This window comes from Sander lucioperca, chromosome 20 (assembly GCF_008315115.2).
Source record: "Sander lucioperca isolate FBNREF2018 chromosome 20, SLUC_FBN_1.2, whole genome shotgun sequence".
Lineage (NCBI taxonomy): Eukaryota > Metazoa > Chordata > Actinopteri > Perciformes > Percidae > Sander > Sander lucioperca.
Window position 1 is genome coordinate 23794355 of NC_050192.1, and position 15830 is coordinate 23810184.

Here is a 15830-nt window from a genome sequence, read left to right on the forward strand (position 1 = left end):
CAAGGCGTGCGCAACATCGGGTTGCACCCAGGCCCTGACTAGCAATCAAATTAAGTTTCACAAATGTATGGTTATAGTAAGCATTATTGTACATCGGTATAGTTAAAACAAAAGGTTGCATCTACCTTAATTAATGACCACCCTGTGAGCACGCAGTGACCTGTCCAGGGCATTGCTTGCTTTGAACTTGATACACCAGCCCTGCCTGGGAAGAAAGCTTATTAATACTAGCTGTCATGGTCATTATGCAGATAATCTATCCAGATCACATGTTCACACCAGGTGTAAATGGGGCCTTGATTTATGCTGTGCACCCACACACTCTATCTAAAGACTGGGAAGGCAAAAGGCACAGTCACTGCAGATTGCCTATGAATGGTTTCCACTTATATTCGTAAAACCATGTTAATACAGAAATATTTGAAGTCGTTTTGAAGAGGGTAAAGGAAGGCGATAGTCTCCTTATTGGGAGCTTGTAGCTCTGCGTCATTTCTTCCCAGACCTTTACATACATGCCTGTACTCGTCGTGTGTGTTCTCTCTGCTTTAACCTGCTCTCTTATTCGTTCTCCCGTATTAAAAGTATCTCACGTTCATTTAGACTTTCTTTTTTCTTTTACGCTCGAAAACTTGGAGGAGCCACTTACCTTTGGCAGTTTCCCTTACCCTTTTTCTCCATGCTGACATGCCTAACCTGTCTTCACCTCTGTCCTCTTAGTCACCCTTCTTCATTTACATATTAATTCCTTTCACATTGCTTATTGCTTTATCCTTTTATTTACAACCTCCTTTTACCCCTTGCCTTTTGATGTCCCCCTTTTCAGCCCTCTTTACTTAGTCGTTTTACCTCTGTCCTGTTGCTTATTCCCCTTTTAATCCCTGTGTCTCCCTTCTTACCCCTTGTCCCTCTGCTTCTTCCTATTTCCGTATCCCTGAGCTGATTCCCTTGTCCCCTCGCGTACAGCCTGTTGTATTCCCTGTCTCTCTTCTCATCCGTTTATCACTGGCCCTTGTTCTGTTAATCCCCGAGGGTTTTGTTTATTTGTGTTGGAGCTGCTTTTACAGCTTGCGACTGACCCCACCTATTTTCTCACCAGTCATTTGAACAGCAGGGCTGCTTTGCAGCTACTCCACCAATTAACATACCATTAGCATAATATTTGCATGTGTGCATTAGGGTGTTGATGGGGAGAGAAAATAACAGTTTTACAGGTTTCTTTTTTTCCTTGTCTCAATTTTTTTTTTTTTTACATATTTCATGGAATGACGTTAAAGCGCCCACGGGCTTCTTTACCTTGCTTTGATACTGCTGTTCAGCGAACAACATCACGTTTTCAAGTTTCCAGTAAAAAGTTCTGTGTCTCTTGAGTGACTGGCCCACCTACACGTGAACATCTGAAGATTATCATCTCTGCTCTTCTAATTTGTTCGATCACGATTCTGTTTTGATCAAACTATTACACAAATGTCAATCCTTTTACCACTTCGATAAAATACAATCAATGAGAAAAACAGTGCTTGGATCATTAATCCAAATCACAAAAAGGTTTGCAAATATGTATCCCATGTGTGGTGTGATGTTTCCAGTGACAAACTACGGGATGTGAAGTCAGATCGTTGAGGTCGAAGGTGAAGAAACAAAAGGAGAGTAAGAATGAGGCCAAAAGGGAAGGCTTATGAATGAAAGAAGAAAGTGGGCACACGTCATTGAGAAAGAGACAGAAAACAAACAATCACGGCCCTTACACGCAAATATATGAAGGGAAATAAACAAACCCATACATTTTGATGGAGACAGACAGCGAGAGAAGGGGTGAAAGTAGGCCAGCTGCTGCTGATGAAGCCGGTGCGTGTTCCATGTGAGAGTGGCGGCTGAGCAGAGGGGCGACGTGTCAGGGGAGTCGAGCCAGTTTCCCAGTCTTGATTGGGGATCAGCCCGCGGGCCTCGCTGTTCCGCTGCGTACCACGCCTGTCCCTCACACACCGCCGCTCTCAGATCTGTCACATTAAGGCCGTCGCTCAAACACTGACGGCGCTTTGTGATTGTTTGTCTCATGTCACGCTGATTACTTTGCTCATTGAAACCTGACTGAAGGAAGTGCATGAAGTTGTGGTGAGAAAGTCACACCCTGGTAATGAAGCTAATATCTGCTCGGTCATTGGCCAACGTTTTTGGTAAACCCTCCAAATCATCTCGAGGCTCGTCTCGTGTTGAGTCAACCCTTCTCCCCTCCAGAAACAACAGATGCCAGATACAACCGATTGAACGTGATCTGTCATGTTTGTATTTAAGACACAAGGACTGAGCAGTGCTGTCATGCCATAATGTGATATGTGCTACATGAGAACTGTCACACATTAATCCTATGTGTAAAACTACTCACACTTAAATCACGGAAAATAAAGTAAGTAGGTGGCCTTCTGCCAAAATCATAATATATATATATATTTATTATACCATAAGCTTGCATATCTCTAATTTATTTTGCATCTCAGCATCGTGTTTTTATGGTTTGAGTGCAGGCACTAGCTGATATGGGATTATTTTATGAACTCTTAATGCATCAGCCACCTGATATTAATGGCCTAACAGAGCCTATACTCACTTTTCCTTGGCATCATTGAGAATTAAGGGACGACTGATGAAATATACAAAATCTTTGCAGCTTACTTTGCTGAAATCATTTTTATGGGACTTTTACGATCACCTTTTTTCTGTTTTAATGATGCTGCAGTTTGTGTATACATTAGAGCGTTACACAGGGGAATTAGCTGGGCCGCCAGAATGGAAGATGAAGAAATAAGAAATAGCTTCCTGATAAACACATTTTTGTAATAATACGTGCTTTTTGGGCTTGAATTGAATCTCATTATAAGGTTTTTTTTTTTTTGCTATTCGATTTGCTCCTGGATTCAACTAGACAATAATGCAGTTTTTAAATAGAGAACCTAGATTCTCAGGCTTTTATTTGGTAATATAAGACCATATTTAAACTATGTTTTTTGTGCACATCACAACCTGATCATTGGTTAATGTCACTTTACAGTGTGCTGCCTGTCAGCTTTAAACTGTATTGTCTCATGTATTATGTCTGCAGCTTAATGTAATTTTATAACTCATGCACAAATCATTCTCATCATCAATAAAACATTATAAATAACATGTTGCAATACAATCAAATTTAATTCTAATGTCTCTTTTAATTCCACTATGCAGCTCTAATTTTCTGTATGTACTGTATGTGTGTGTGTGTGTGTGTGTTTAGGTCCTTCCTCCTGCATTGTAAAATGTGTGCTCACGCAGTATAAATGCAGTTATATATAATATCTAGCAGGCCTGTTGGTCCTGGCTGCTCTGCTGCACTCAGCTCTCTAGCTGCTCTTGTCTCTGTATAATCCCCCCTCCTCATGAATACATTAACGCCGGAGCCTTAAACTCAGCTTAGCTGGCGGCTCAGCGTCACAGCACATCCTATTACCGACTTTAAATCATTAATGTGACATCGTTTTCACTCAATTTCCAAACACCCACGGTCGAAAACTGCATATTTCACTGAGCCGGTGCAAAGAGAGAGGGCCGCACTCAAAGTCACACAGTTGACTCGACGCATGCGCAACGTTTAGACAAACATATAGCAAGTGATTCACACAAGTTTTTCCTTTGAGCTGTGCCTGATTTGCACCGGCAGAAAAAAGTTGGAGCAAATGAAATCATATTGAGAATATGCACAGTAACGTACGAACAGGCATTCAAATGTAAATACGTGCCCACTGTAATAGTTTTCAGTCTTTTGTCACAACTATTGTGATGGATTGCCAGTGGATAATTGTGGTTTAATCTGAAATAACTCCTACAGTACACCTTAGGGTCTGTGTGTGTGTGTGCGTGTGAGATTTAATTTTTGAGCCTAGCCACTGTTTGCTTCCCCCAGCATCCTATGTACTGCTGACAATAAAGAAAAAAAAGAAAAATCTGAATCCCCTTTCTTGCTCCTCAACTATTCACACACATAAACCTTTTCTCAGGTTTTTACCTCCAGGCTGGCTCTGAAAAATTCACAACGCCCAGAGAACAACTAACTCCTTCACTTACTGTAGGAGTTGTGGATCGGTCCCCATCGTGCCTCCTTATTGCATCAAAAGGGCTTTTGTGTGTATGTGTGAAGCTATGGTAATTAGCAGAGCACGTAAACTCATCTCCACTGAGTGCATTTAACTGTTTTTATGCGCACAGTGTTGGACGGGGTGGTGGGGGTTGATTGCTGAACATATGGACACAGATGGGGACAGCATTTTAATGGGCGCACTGAGTGGGGTTTTGGGTTTTTAACCCTTGAAAGTGGAGGCATGAACATCCTCAACATCCTTAAGCGGGCATCAATTAAAGATTTGCTTTTAAACTGGCGACAGCAGCACAGGCGGCTGGCATCCGGCGCTTTTTTAGAGACAGTCAGAGTACACATAATCTTCCCTTTTTTGTTTGTGTGATACACACACACACACACACACACACACACACACACACACACACACACACACACACACACACACACACACACACACACACACACATTTCATCACTCCCCCCGTTCTCTCCTCCTGTGTCCCTTGTTGTGCTTAATTAGGTTATCAGGTTGCTAACGGGCCGTGATTCGGCTCCACGCCTCCCAGCTGGCCCTCTGATTGGAGGGGCAAGAAGGTGGACTTAGCATAATTAACACGTTGTTATGGAGATGATTGAATTGTTCGGCGACACACGGGCAGTGCCACCGCCGTGATGGCTCACATTGTGTCACTGAGCGAAGGATGGAAGGGAACATGAAAGACATCTTGAGCCAAAAATAAAACAGGTAGAAAACATTCAAATTTTGATTCAAACACCTGTTCAAAATGTCTAAACTCATTTGTGCACATCTCATTTATTTATCTTCTTGGTTTTTATTAATATCATACAATATAAACAAGTGTGGATGCATTTACTGTCCTCTCCATCGATAACAATTCTGCAAAATAAGGACATGGCAGTGTATATTTGTATGTTTATGTGAATATGTTTGGAACTGTAAAACCATTGTGTGAATGCATGTGTGGAAGAAAGAAGTGACCAGGACCAGCACAAGTTTTACCGAACACATTGCTGTCTTTATTAGAGCCTTGTCTGGCAGTAATACTGAAAAAAAGTGAACTTAGAACAGATGGTGGTGGCAGCCCACGGCTTTTTTTGTTTTTTTTTTTCTCCTGTTTTTCTTTATTTCTTTGATATTTTTCTTCAATTTTTTTTTGTGGGAGTACTGCGACTCCTGCTTTTTTGTGGCATGGATAACATCAATAAAAGAGACAGTAGGGAGAGAGAAAAGAAATATACAACTTATATTACACTGTGTTATGAACAAAATATAAATCTATAACTCTATGTTATATTTACATAATTATCTTTCTTGATTTTTCAAGTTGAGATGGTAAGATATTTTTTTTTTTTACTTGTAATAATTCTTACTTTGTTTTGAGCTCCACTCATGACTTTGATTGTCTTAAATAATATCATTTTCATCATCATTATTATTATTTTCATTGTCTTGATATGGGGTCAGACCTTGCCAGCAGGGATGATTGACGTCTTAATGCCCCACCCACCCTCACCACCCACCTGATACCCTAAAAATGGTTTGATTCACTTAGGCCCCTGCCCCTCTCTCCAGCATCGGGTTGAACCATGGTGTGATAACAGGGGTGACTATACAGCAAAATGAAGACCCAGAGGCTCATTATGTGGCATGTAGCGAACATCTACAGCGAGAATGATTGAATGATTGTGGGGAACACTATGTGGCAGCACACCTGAAGAGAAGTCATGGCTCCTGTAGCATCGCGTGGAGCTCAAACAAAGCAAAGGGCTCCTGATGAGAAGTGACTTTAAAGATACTGTAGATACGCCTGGTCGTCTCACACACACACACACACACACACACACACACACACAGACACAGAGACAGTGGAACACCCTGGTGGATCACGGTAAACACTGCTTTCCTATGATTACCAAACAAAAAACACCAAACAAAATATATGTACAGGATTTTAAATCTAGAATACTAGATTTCATAAAACAGAAAAAGGACAGCATAGGATTCGTTTGGTTGTCATGATAATCTCTTCATTTTAAATGTGTGTGTGTGTGTGTGTGTGTGTGTGTGTGTGTTAGTGATTGTGTTTGTGCATGTATATGTGTGTGTGTGTGGATCCAAGCCAAAGATGTTCCACTGTGTCTCGGTGAGGCGGCCAAAACTAGTAAACGGGGACGGGACTCTTTGTTCACAGAAAACAGTTTCCAAAAGTGATAAAAACTGATTCTCCCCCTCCCTCCCCCAAATAAAAAGGCAAAATAAAAGAGAGGAAACTTCACATTATACATTATAATAATCATTTCAAATAAAATTATAATAACAATAACAAAAAAAAAAAAATCACGTTCTTCTTTTTCTCAGAGTCTGAGTGCTTTTTAGAAATGGGTTTGGACATGAAAAGGTTATGTCTTCAGCTCGGAGGAGGGCCGGCGTCGAGTCTGTCAGTCCAGCTCGCTGTCCTAACTCCGACTGCCCCCCCCCACCCCCGTCCGGAGGATTAATACAAAACAAATGCATCAAAAAAGAAGGGAACAAAAGAATGCAAAACAAAGCAAGGTAAAATGACAACTTTTGTTTAGATCTAAATACCTACCAGCTAAATAGAATAATGTTTCATTGACTGTCATAGTTTCATATGGTCATAAAAACCCGATAAAGAGGAGAAAAATAAATTATACTGTACATAACTTACTAAACTTAGGAAACGCTGACCATCCTTATAATTATTGTTAATAATATTATTAGACTAGAGGCAGTTTGAAGAGAAATAATAAAATACAGTATTCAAATACAAACAGAAACACTGACTGGCTGCTTCAGCTTAGCTCCGCCCACCAAGGACAGCAGGACGATGTTAATTGGAGGGAGCAGGAAAACACTGAGGGACAGAACAACAGTTGTGTGTGTGTGTGTGTGAGTGTGTATATGTGTGTGTGTGTGTGGTACAGTAAATAACAGCAGCAGCGTAAGCCTGATTTTCTGTATCCTAGACGTTTTTAGCCTTTTTCTCGCTTGATTTTACACGCATGTGCAAACGGCCAATAAATGAGTAAACCCAGCACACACCGACACACACTCAAGCTAAGTCGTACTGATGTTTTGCCCTGGACGAGATCAAGATAGAGGGACGGAGTGAGAAGAAAACTGGTGGATTGTCTCGCAACACAGTGCTTTCGTTTCTGCTCCGTGATGCCAGAGAGACTTCCCTTCTCCCCGCTGGAAATCCCTCAAAGTGGGACAGTCCACGCTCTACTGGTCAGTCCTGGCTGGACTGTCCCATCGGATTCCAAATTGGGGGGGGGGGGGGGCTCACAAAAACACAGAGAAAAATTGGGGGGAACCGCTGACAGCACACACTGCGAGGTTGAAGAAAAGATACGTTTTTTGTTAAAAATAAACACGTCTGATGTCTTTCAGGTGCTTTACGACAAATGGGGAAAAAAAGAAATGTCTCTTTTTTTCTATTATTATTCAAACTTGTAGCACAAAAACAACAAATCACATTCACAAGCCACTTATTGGCACCGTGTACCTGAGTGAGAATATTATAGAACCAAAGAACAAAAAAAGCTGTTTTTTTTTTAGTTTTTTTTTTGAAATTTTTTAAAAGTGTCTCTTGATAATAAACAGGTCCGCCATCTTAAAGTGTCATCTGTTCGCCTTTGACAGGTCCACTGATTTGTCTTTCATTTGAAAATGTCTCCTTTTTCTACAAACGGGTCTAAAGGGTTTGCTTTCTGAGTGTGACTTTTAATTTCTCCTGACTCGTGGCATTACACTCAAAATCTTGCAGTAGTACTTGAATATTCCTCAGCAAGCATCAGAGGCTGGCTTGGTCGTCTCTCCCTCCCAGACTCCAGTTTGTGTAACAGTCAGTGTGAGTGACAGGTCCTGTGCTTCAGTTGATTGATTAGATGCTGGTATCAGGACTCCAGTGGGAGGGCTTTGGCTCTGTTAAAAGAGTCCATGTTAGTCAGGAAAGGGAGAGGGTGGCGGGTGTTGTGAGATTGGGACTCAGGGTGATTGGCAAAAAAGAGAATGTTTTCTTCCTGATTGGTGGGTTTGGGATTGTGTGGGATTAACCAGCTGTGATTGGCTTTCGAATTAGGCGGCTGCCACGCCGTCCTATTGGGTGATATGGTTCTCGTTATCGCTGGTGTAATCTGCCTCTTCGTCCTCGTAGTCAAAGTCGTCGTACACGTCGCCGTTGCTGTCGTCCAGACGCAGCTCCTCCTCCTTGATCCGGGGCTCGTCCCCCTTCAGGCCTGCCATGTGGGGGTTTTGGTGGTGGTTGGCGTTGGGCTCGGGGCTGCTGGACATGCTGGAGTGCTCTGAGGGCATCTGGGGTGAGGGGATTCCCGCCATTGACAGGGCACCTGGGTAAACCACGCCTGCGGAGGACAAGGGCAACTGGCCCTGCTGCCTATAACACACACACACACACACACACACACACACACACACACACACACACACACACACAGAAGACGTGTGTTAGTACATGACAGGCAGCATTCAAGCTGTAGACACAGTTTTCATCTAAACTAAACAGCTAATCTGTCTCTGTCCAAAGGTAACTAAATCTGCCAGCCAGGCTAGCTGTTTCCCCCCCGTTTCCAGTCTTTGTGCTAAGCTAAGCTAAGCTAAGCTAAACTAAGCTAATCAGCTGCAGGCTGAGGCTTCATATATACCGTACAGACATGAGCGTGGCATCAATCTTCTAATCTCGCTAATAAGCCTATTCCCCAAAATGTCGAACTATTTGTTTGAAAAGAAGGGATGTTTAAAACACCAATTTGTCTACCGGTTGTCACCAGTTCAGCCAAAGAGTGTTTTTAGTGTCATTAGAGGAAAGTCTGAAATCATCTTTGTGTAGCAGACGTGTTTTTTTTGTTTTGTTTCCTAATCCCAGAATCCTCCCAGGTTGTGAACCATGGTCTTTGAGTTTATATTAGTTAGCCTGGTTTATTAAGAAAAAGGGAATGTCAACAACTACATTAGAAGGAGATTTAATTAGGACTCGTTTAAATAAAAAGTGAAGTTAAACCAACCAACAACACAAAGAGTTAACAAAATGAGAATTGGAAAAAAAGTTATTTCAAACCTTGAGGTTGGTGTTGATTTACTGCAGCGACAATATAAAAGCTAATACCTTCGTGCTCAGTGTGCTTTCGTTTCTTTTGTTTTTGCTTGAAACTGATATTACGAGATGTGACACCTGCTCTACCAAAACATCTAATTCATTTAAATAAAGAGCAAATGCTACTTATTTGCTAATTAGAATTATAAATATTAAATGCTAAAGCTCCCCCCGACAGTTCCCCTACCCCACACTGAAGTATTGTCTCATTTCCTGTCTGCGGGATCTCATGATGGCCTTGTACTCGCCGATGCGCAGCTTTTTGCCGTCCACCAGGCAGGTGCGTTTGGGTCGCGGCTTGTACTTGTAGTCTGGGTATTTTTCCAGATGCTGCTTGCTGAGGCGAGCCTGCTCCTCATAGTAGGGCTGCTTCTCCAGGTTGGTCATGGCTTTCCAGCGGGAGCCTGGATAGGGACACATTATTATTATTATTATTAGTGATGATGATCAGTTTTAGTTATGTACTGTATCTCTTTGGATTCAATGACCTTTACACAAGAGCATTTAACAGTATGAAAAATAACAGCAAAGCAGTACACATAAAAAGAAATCATCAAAGGGAGGTTGTGATCATTATATACAGAAGCAAAATGATAGAAATCGGCTTAAGGAAGTGTGCAAATTGAGCATGTAGATCACCTTTAAGATCAATTACTTTGTGTGTGAGGAACAAATGTCTGCGTGGCATGCGTGACCACGCACACGTACGCGTGAATGCGTGCACGCGCACACGCACACGCACACACACACACACACACACACACACACACACACACACACACAGATAACGCTGATAGATTCACCGGGAAAGAAAAAAGCAAAAGAGAGGAAAAAAAGGTTAATGAGGAGAGCGGTGTGGACGACAGGTACTTATCTAAACTAATGAGGACTTCACTTAACCTGCTGTCATCTCTCTCAGCTCAGTTTCTGCTCACAGATTTGTAATATCAGTCCCCTGCATGTGTGTGTGTGTGTGTGTGTGTGTGTGTGTGTGTGTGTGTGGGTGTAATCTTGAGCATGTCTTCCCCTGTGTGTTTCATATCTGGTCTGAATTTGCGCTCGACTACTGTATGTTTAATGGGTAAAAGCTGTCAGCACTTGGCTGTTCTCTCTCTCTGTCTTTCTCTCTCGGTTCTGCGATCTGTTAGCAATCGAGAGAGAGAGAAAGAGGGGTGGGCTTATTAAAACCAGATTTCCCTGTGTTATAAAGCGCTTAGGAGCTCTTTAAAATGTCAGGGCCGATCCCGGCGGTCCGGGGGAAATGTCAGGCGGCCTTGCGCTGCTTGTTTAATGCATAATGAATTATATCATCATTTGTCGGAGCGGCGCTCTCCCCAGCCGTTCATTAACAGCCGCTTACACAATGCCACCGTTTGTAATCAAATCACTGTGCGTGTTGGAGAAAGTGGGAAATAGAACCGCAGTACATGCATCTTCCTTTCGCTTGGGTTGCGTAGTGGGTAGTAGAGGGTTAGGTGACAAGGGTGGGGGAAAAGGTTCCTGTCACTCAAAGCAGACTGTGCGTGTGTGTGTGTGAGAGAGTGTGTGAGAGAGTGTGTGTGTAGGAGTGAGTGTATTACCGAGGATCTTGCTGATGTTGGAGTTGTGCATGTCGGGGAAGGCCTGGAGAATCTTTCTCCTCTCGTCCTTGGCCCAAACCATGAAGGCGTTCATCGGCCGCTTGATGTGCGGCTCGGCGCTGCCACGACCCCGAGCCTCCCGAAATATTCTGGAGTCTGACACGCTGGGGGAGCCTGAGGGGGAGGAGGACGAGAAGACGGGAGGAACAACGTGAGACAGAAGTCGAATACTCTAAAAACTAATATAGATACAAAGCAGGTGGTTTACAGAAAATTCCCATTACGGTATGCCCAGTGAAAACGATAACCTTCAATTTTGGAGGTTTTGAATTTTTTTTTTTAGATAAAACTCCTTAATGGCTTGAGAATTATAATTATTAGATTGCTTCTTAAGCTAAATAAACCATATAAAAACTCAATTAATTATATTAAACATGCACCAAGCTGAAAAGATGGCTATTTTCTTAGCTTTATGTTTTGGGAGATACATGGTTATCACAGGACAGCAACATAGTGTATATTATTATATAACCTCATAACAGTGTATTAAATTAAACCTGTGAAATGTATCAAAATTAAACTCACAATCACAATCCTTTAATTGAAAAAAATCCACATTTTGTCACCTAAATGACCATATGCCTGTCTGTGAGTGTGTGTACGTGTGTGTGTGTGTGTGTCCCTACCGTCAGAGTCTCCGCTCATGGTGAAGTCCAGCATGGCGTGGCTGAACTTGTCCTCCGCCTGCTGCTTAAGCTGTTGACTCAGACTCTCCAAGGCAGCCTTGTCCTAAACAACACAAACAGTTCACAGTTGCAGTCAGTCAGCGAGTGAGTCAGTGAGTGTGAATATATGAATGAGTGTAACATCGGCCCTGAAGTGATGCTGAAAAACTGATTTTAAATCGATTTTTCTGGACTCCCTTCAAGATTTTATCTCCGACATTATTCATCTTATAGTTACAGCTTAAAAAGAGCAATTGGTTAATGTCCCAAATCCAAACCATAGAAATTAGATGTCTGTTGGCCTAAAGCCAATCTGTCCACAAGAAAATCAGTTTTAAAGATCTATGAACTCCTTCACAGAAGTAACAAATCAAAGGAATCTCAGTCATTTTCCCTTTTGATCTGAAATAAATCATTCAATAATAATTCTTTTTTATCACTGGATCACAGAGAAACCAGACGAATAACAGCAGCGGTTTCAGTAGATAGACAGTTTGTGTTTTGGTTCTTTTTGATGTAAATTTGCGGAAATGTTAATGTCAACAGCAAATTGTTAGAGTGCTGTACGCCTGCATGCTTAAACACACATCTGTGTGTATGTTCGCATGTGCTAGAATGTTGATTACATTTAGTCCTATTTGGATGTTTACCATTTTGTGTGTATACTGTATATTGATGTGTGTGCATGTGTGTGTGTGTGTGTAGCGACTCCTGGCAGCCACCTGCGAGAGTGGAGTGCAGCGGCTCTCCTCTCTCTCGCAGAGGCCCCCGAGGGTCGACGCATTAGAGAGAGAGAGAATGGGAGAGTGCAGCGCGGACGAGCGTGAGGCCACGCCGCACGGCCCCCTGGGTATTTATTACAACCAATAAAAGGCTGATTTACTGAGCATTTACATGCTTAATGCAAGCAGCCGGCACACTCTGCGCTAGAACCTGACTGTCGACGAACACACACACTCGCGTGCACACACACACCGCAGTGCACCAGTGCCAGCATTTTACAGTTTAATTACACGATTAGGAGCAGTACCCAAAATACTGTCGTCTTCTAAAACAACCTTCCAAAAAGTGTCCCTCTCCATTTACATGTGACCCTGGTGAGCTGGCTGGCTGAATGGGAGGAGGGCAGAATGATAATGAAATGCATTTTCTCTGTTTTTAGTCCAGCCGAGTTTAATTGTTAGAGATAATTCCCCCCCCCCACGCATTAGAATAAATACGGCTAAAACGTCGGTGAATGGATTTGCAAGTCATTTAAAAAGTATTTTATTTTGAATTCATTATATGTAAATAAATGAACAGTTATCTGCCAGATTTAGTCATTTTGTATGTAAATCAGATATATTTTAGGAATTTTCCTCATTTCACAGAAATGATAAGCCTCATTCAAGGAAAAAACGAGCACATAATGTGCCTTACACTTTTAGATTTTAAGCTTCAATGTGCCGTTACAAATAGCTTTTAACAATGTGTGTGTGTGTGTGAGTGTGTGTGTCAGACAGAGATGAACAGGGAGACAGAGTGGATGACAGCCTAGTCTGAGATTAAGCCCCAGTACAGTACATGAGAAAAGTGGATTGAATGGCTGACACTGGAGCCAAGACACAAAGTAGTGACAAAACTAATCCTCTGAGTGTGTCAGAGATGACACTGTTCTATCCGAACGCTGAGAGCTCGCCGGCTTCACACTCCCGCAGCACAAAGCCAAAGGGCCGAGAGAACAGGAGTCGGCGTGCAGTGCATGCCTTTGGAAGAGTCAGGTTTTTCCCAAAAAAGTAATCTAAAAGCTTTACATAAAAAAAAGAGTTTTAAAAGTATTTTACACTAAACGGCAAATATACAAAAGATCTATTCTAATTCTTACAAAAAATTAATTTTCACCGTCATCGTTTCAATCGTCACTTTTTCACCTCATTTCACTGAATTCTTAAATGATAACAGGCACCAATTTAACAAGAAGCAGCACAAATTATGTAATAAAATGATGTCTAGTACCAATATTTTACTATCCCCTGCAGTGGAGTAAAACATCTAAATACCTCTATCTAATGCAATGAATGTTTGGAACAAGCTGTAAAATATGCTCCTGAAAAACAGCTACATTTCCCGATGTTCCTTCCCTTCCCCTGGTGTGAATCTAATTGGCTATTAGACAAAATCCTTTATACTGTATCTTCAGTATATTACAATCTACAATCTGTCTAAATGTGTACAAAAAACCTGGGTCGAATACATAAATCAGTGTGGGTTTGACTGTTTGAAACACATTAGATGAGAGAGTTTAATAAAGAAAGACAAAGAGACAGATAGAGCTGTTGAATGTAAGCGGTGCAGATGCTTCAAGCACACTGTTGCTTTGTAAGTGTGTGTGTGTGTGTATGTGCGTGTGCGTGCATGCACTAGCTGACTCCCAATGTGTTTAACAAATAACCACAATTTAGCCACGCTGCCGAGGAGCCGGCGCCGTCACTTCACATTACTGTCTCCCCAACGCTCCGCTCTGCCACACACATTTACACACACACACACACACACACACACACACACACACACACACACACACACAGTAGCTCTGCAGTGCGCCTCACAGACACACTCATTACCTCCGAGACGCCTCTGGTTTTACCTTATCTGGCCCTGTTTAGGTTCAACACATTTCAGCGAGTGCATTGTACAGCGATTTACCTCCTACATAGTGCAGTAGGGATGGCATATGGCAAGACAAATTATTACACACTGACAATGAGACGCTGCAGCTTGTGATGACCTTCTTTTCTGCATTTTGGTTAAAATGTTTTGAATTTAGACCTTTGGAATCCGTTTTATTTTTTTCTTGAGATAATCCATACAATTCCCTGTAGTTATTGGAGCTATTGATAAGTGGGGGTCATTTGTCCTAGAAATCATAATATCATAATTTGTATTTTAACAGATGCAAGAAGGAAATGTATTAATACAGACTGTACATCAGCATAAAAGTAAATATAAATAAAGATTAAAACAAGCGGTCTTTAAGGTACTAATATGGACCTTTCCATGTAATGTTAATATATCATATCACATTATTTAAAGTGACAGTTGACCTTTAGAACTTCTGTTGTTATGAACTCATACAGCCATAACACACTTTGTGACCAAAATATAAAAAAACTATGGTTGTTTGTGTTAATTAAGCACTGCTTTACTGTATGTTCTAAGTTTTAATGTGGCACGTTTTCTGTTAACCTCAAGAAATTGAACAATATAAATAAAAAACTGGATTTTTATAGCGCCTTTAACCCTTCGGGGCAGTTGTCACACTTCTGTTGCTAAGGTTACAGCACAATCCGATACCAGGCGCTGTCATACAGATATGATTTAAAGTGATTTACCTTGTCTGAGCGTCCATTGTTGAGGCTGAGGTTGTTGACGGCGGAAACCTTGGCATCCAGGACCTGCTGCTCTCTCTTCAGCTGCTCCTTCATCTGCCGGGCCTCGGCGAAGGCCTTGCTCACCGCCTCGTGGTCGTTCAGGTAGGCGGTCGTGGACAGCGTCGACAACAAGTCTGCTGAGACACAAACAGGGACACGGAGAGACAGGGACACGGAGTGACAGGGACACAGAGTGACAGGGACATGGACACGGAGAGACAGGGACACGGAGAGGGGACGGATGATTAATTTGGTTTTGCATATTCATTCATATCAGTTAGAATGTTATCAAAGTTGAGTGTCTTTGTCTACTTTATTTGTACTTTAAGTATATTAAAAAATAAGAAGAGAGAATAATAGTGTGTGTGTGTGTGTGTGTGTGTGTGTGTTTATGTTTGGAAAGATGGCAGGAGTTTTTCATCCAGAATAAATCTTCCCCTGAACCATGAAGTAAAGACATTATCGTACACTTGATAAGGGGAGTTCACCGGGGCTTCTGTGTGTGCGTGCATGTGTGTGCGTGCATGTGTGTGTGTGTGTGTGTGTTTCCCCCTCTCTCTCAGACTCACACACTCACACTCACTACTTGACTGTCGAGCTGGGTGTGTGAGTCAGAGTGTGCCCCTAGCTAGCCTTGCTACAAGCTGCCCACCGCCTCCTCCACCTACCCTCAGCCGTAAACACAGACAGACAAAAAAACTAGAAAACATCGCTCACAACTTCAACCCCTGGATATCTCTTTTAAATCCCATTAAAACACCCACCTTTCAACACACACACACACACACACACACACCTTTTCATCTGAACCATCACAGTTCTACTTTCAAGAGAGGTGGCTACATGACTCCT

At 42.1% G+C, this 15830-nt stretch overlaps 1 protein-coding gene across 13 annotated transcripts in view; it reads right to left on the reverse strand.

Annotated features, from left to right (window-relative positions):
• Positions 1-5119: 5119 nt before the first annotated feature.
• The window catches only part of sox5 (SRY-box transcription factor 5), a 239235-nt gene continuing 228524 nt past the window's right edge, over positions 5120-15830 (reverse strand). For 8 of the 13 annotated variants that reach the window (XM_031306177.2, XM_031306179.2, XM_031306181.2 and 5 more), the window contains 5 exons: positions 14940-15115; positions 11530-11632; positions 10844-11017; positions 9451-9667; positions 5120-8546 (listed from right to left, as the gene is read on the reverse strand). In XM_031306177.2, the coding sequence (XP_031162037.1) occupies positions 8249-8546; positions 9451-9667; positions 10844-11017; positions 11530-11632; positions 14940-15115 (968 nt within the window). In that variant the 3' untranslated portion in view covers positions 5120-8248. The remainder of the gene's footprint in view (positions 8547-9450; positions 9668-10843; positions 11018-11529; positions 11633-14939; positions 15116-15830) is intronic. The other 5 variants (XM_035995941.1, XM_031306183.2, XM_031306173.2 and 2 more) reach the window with 3 other exon arrangements.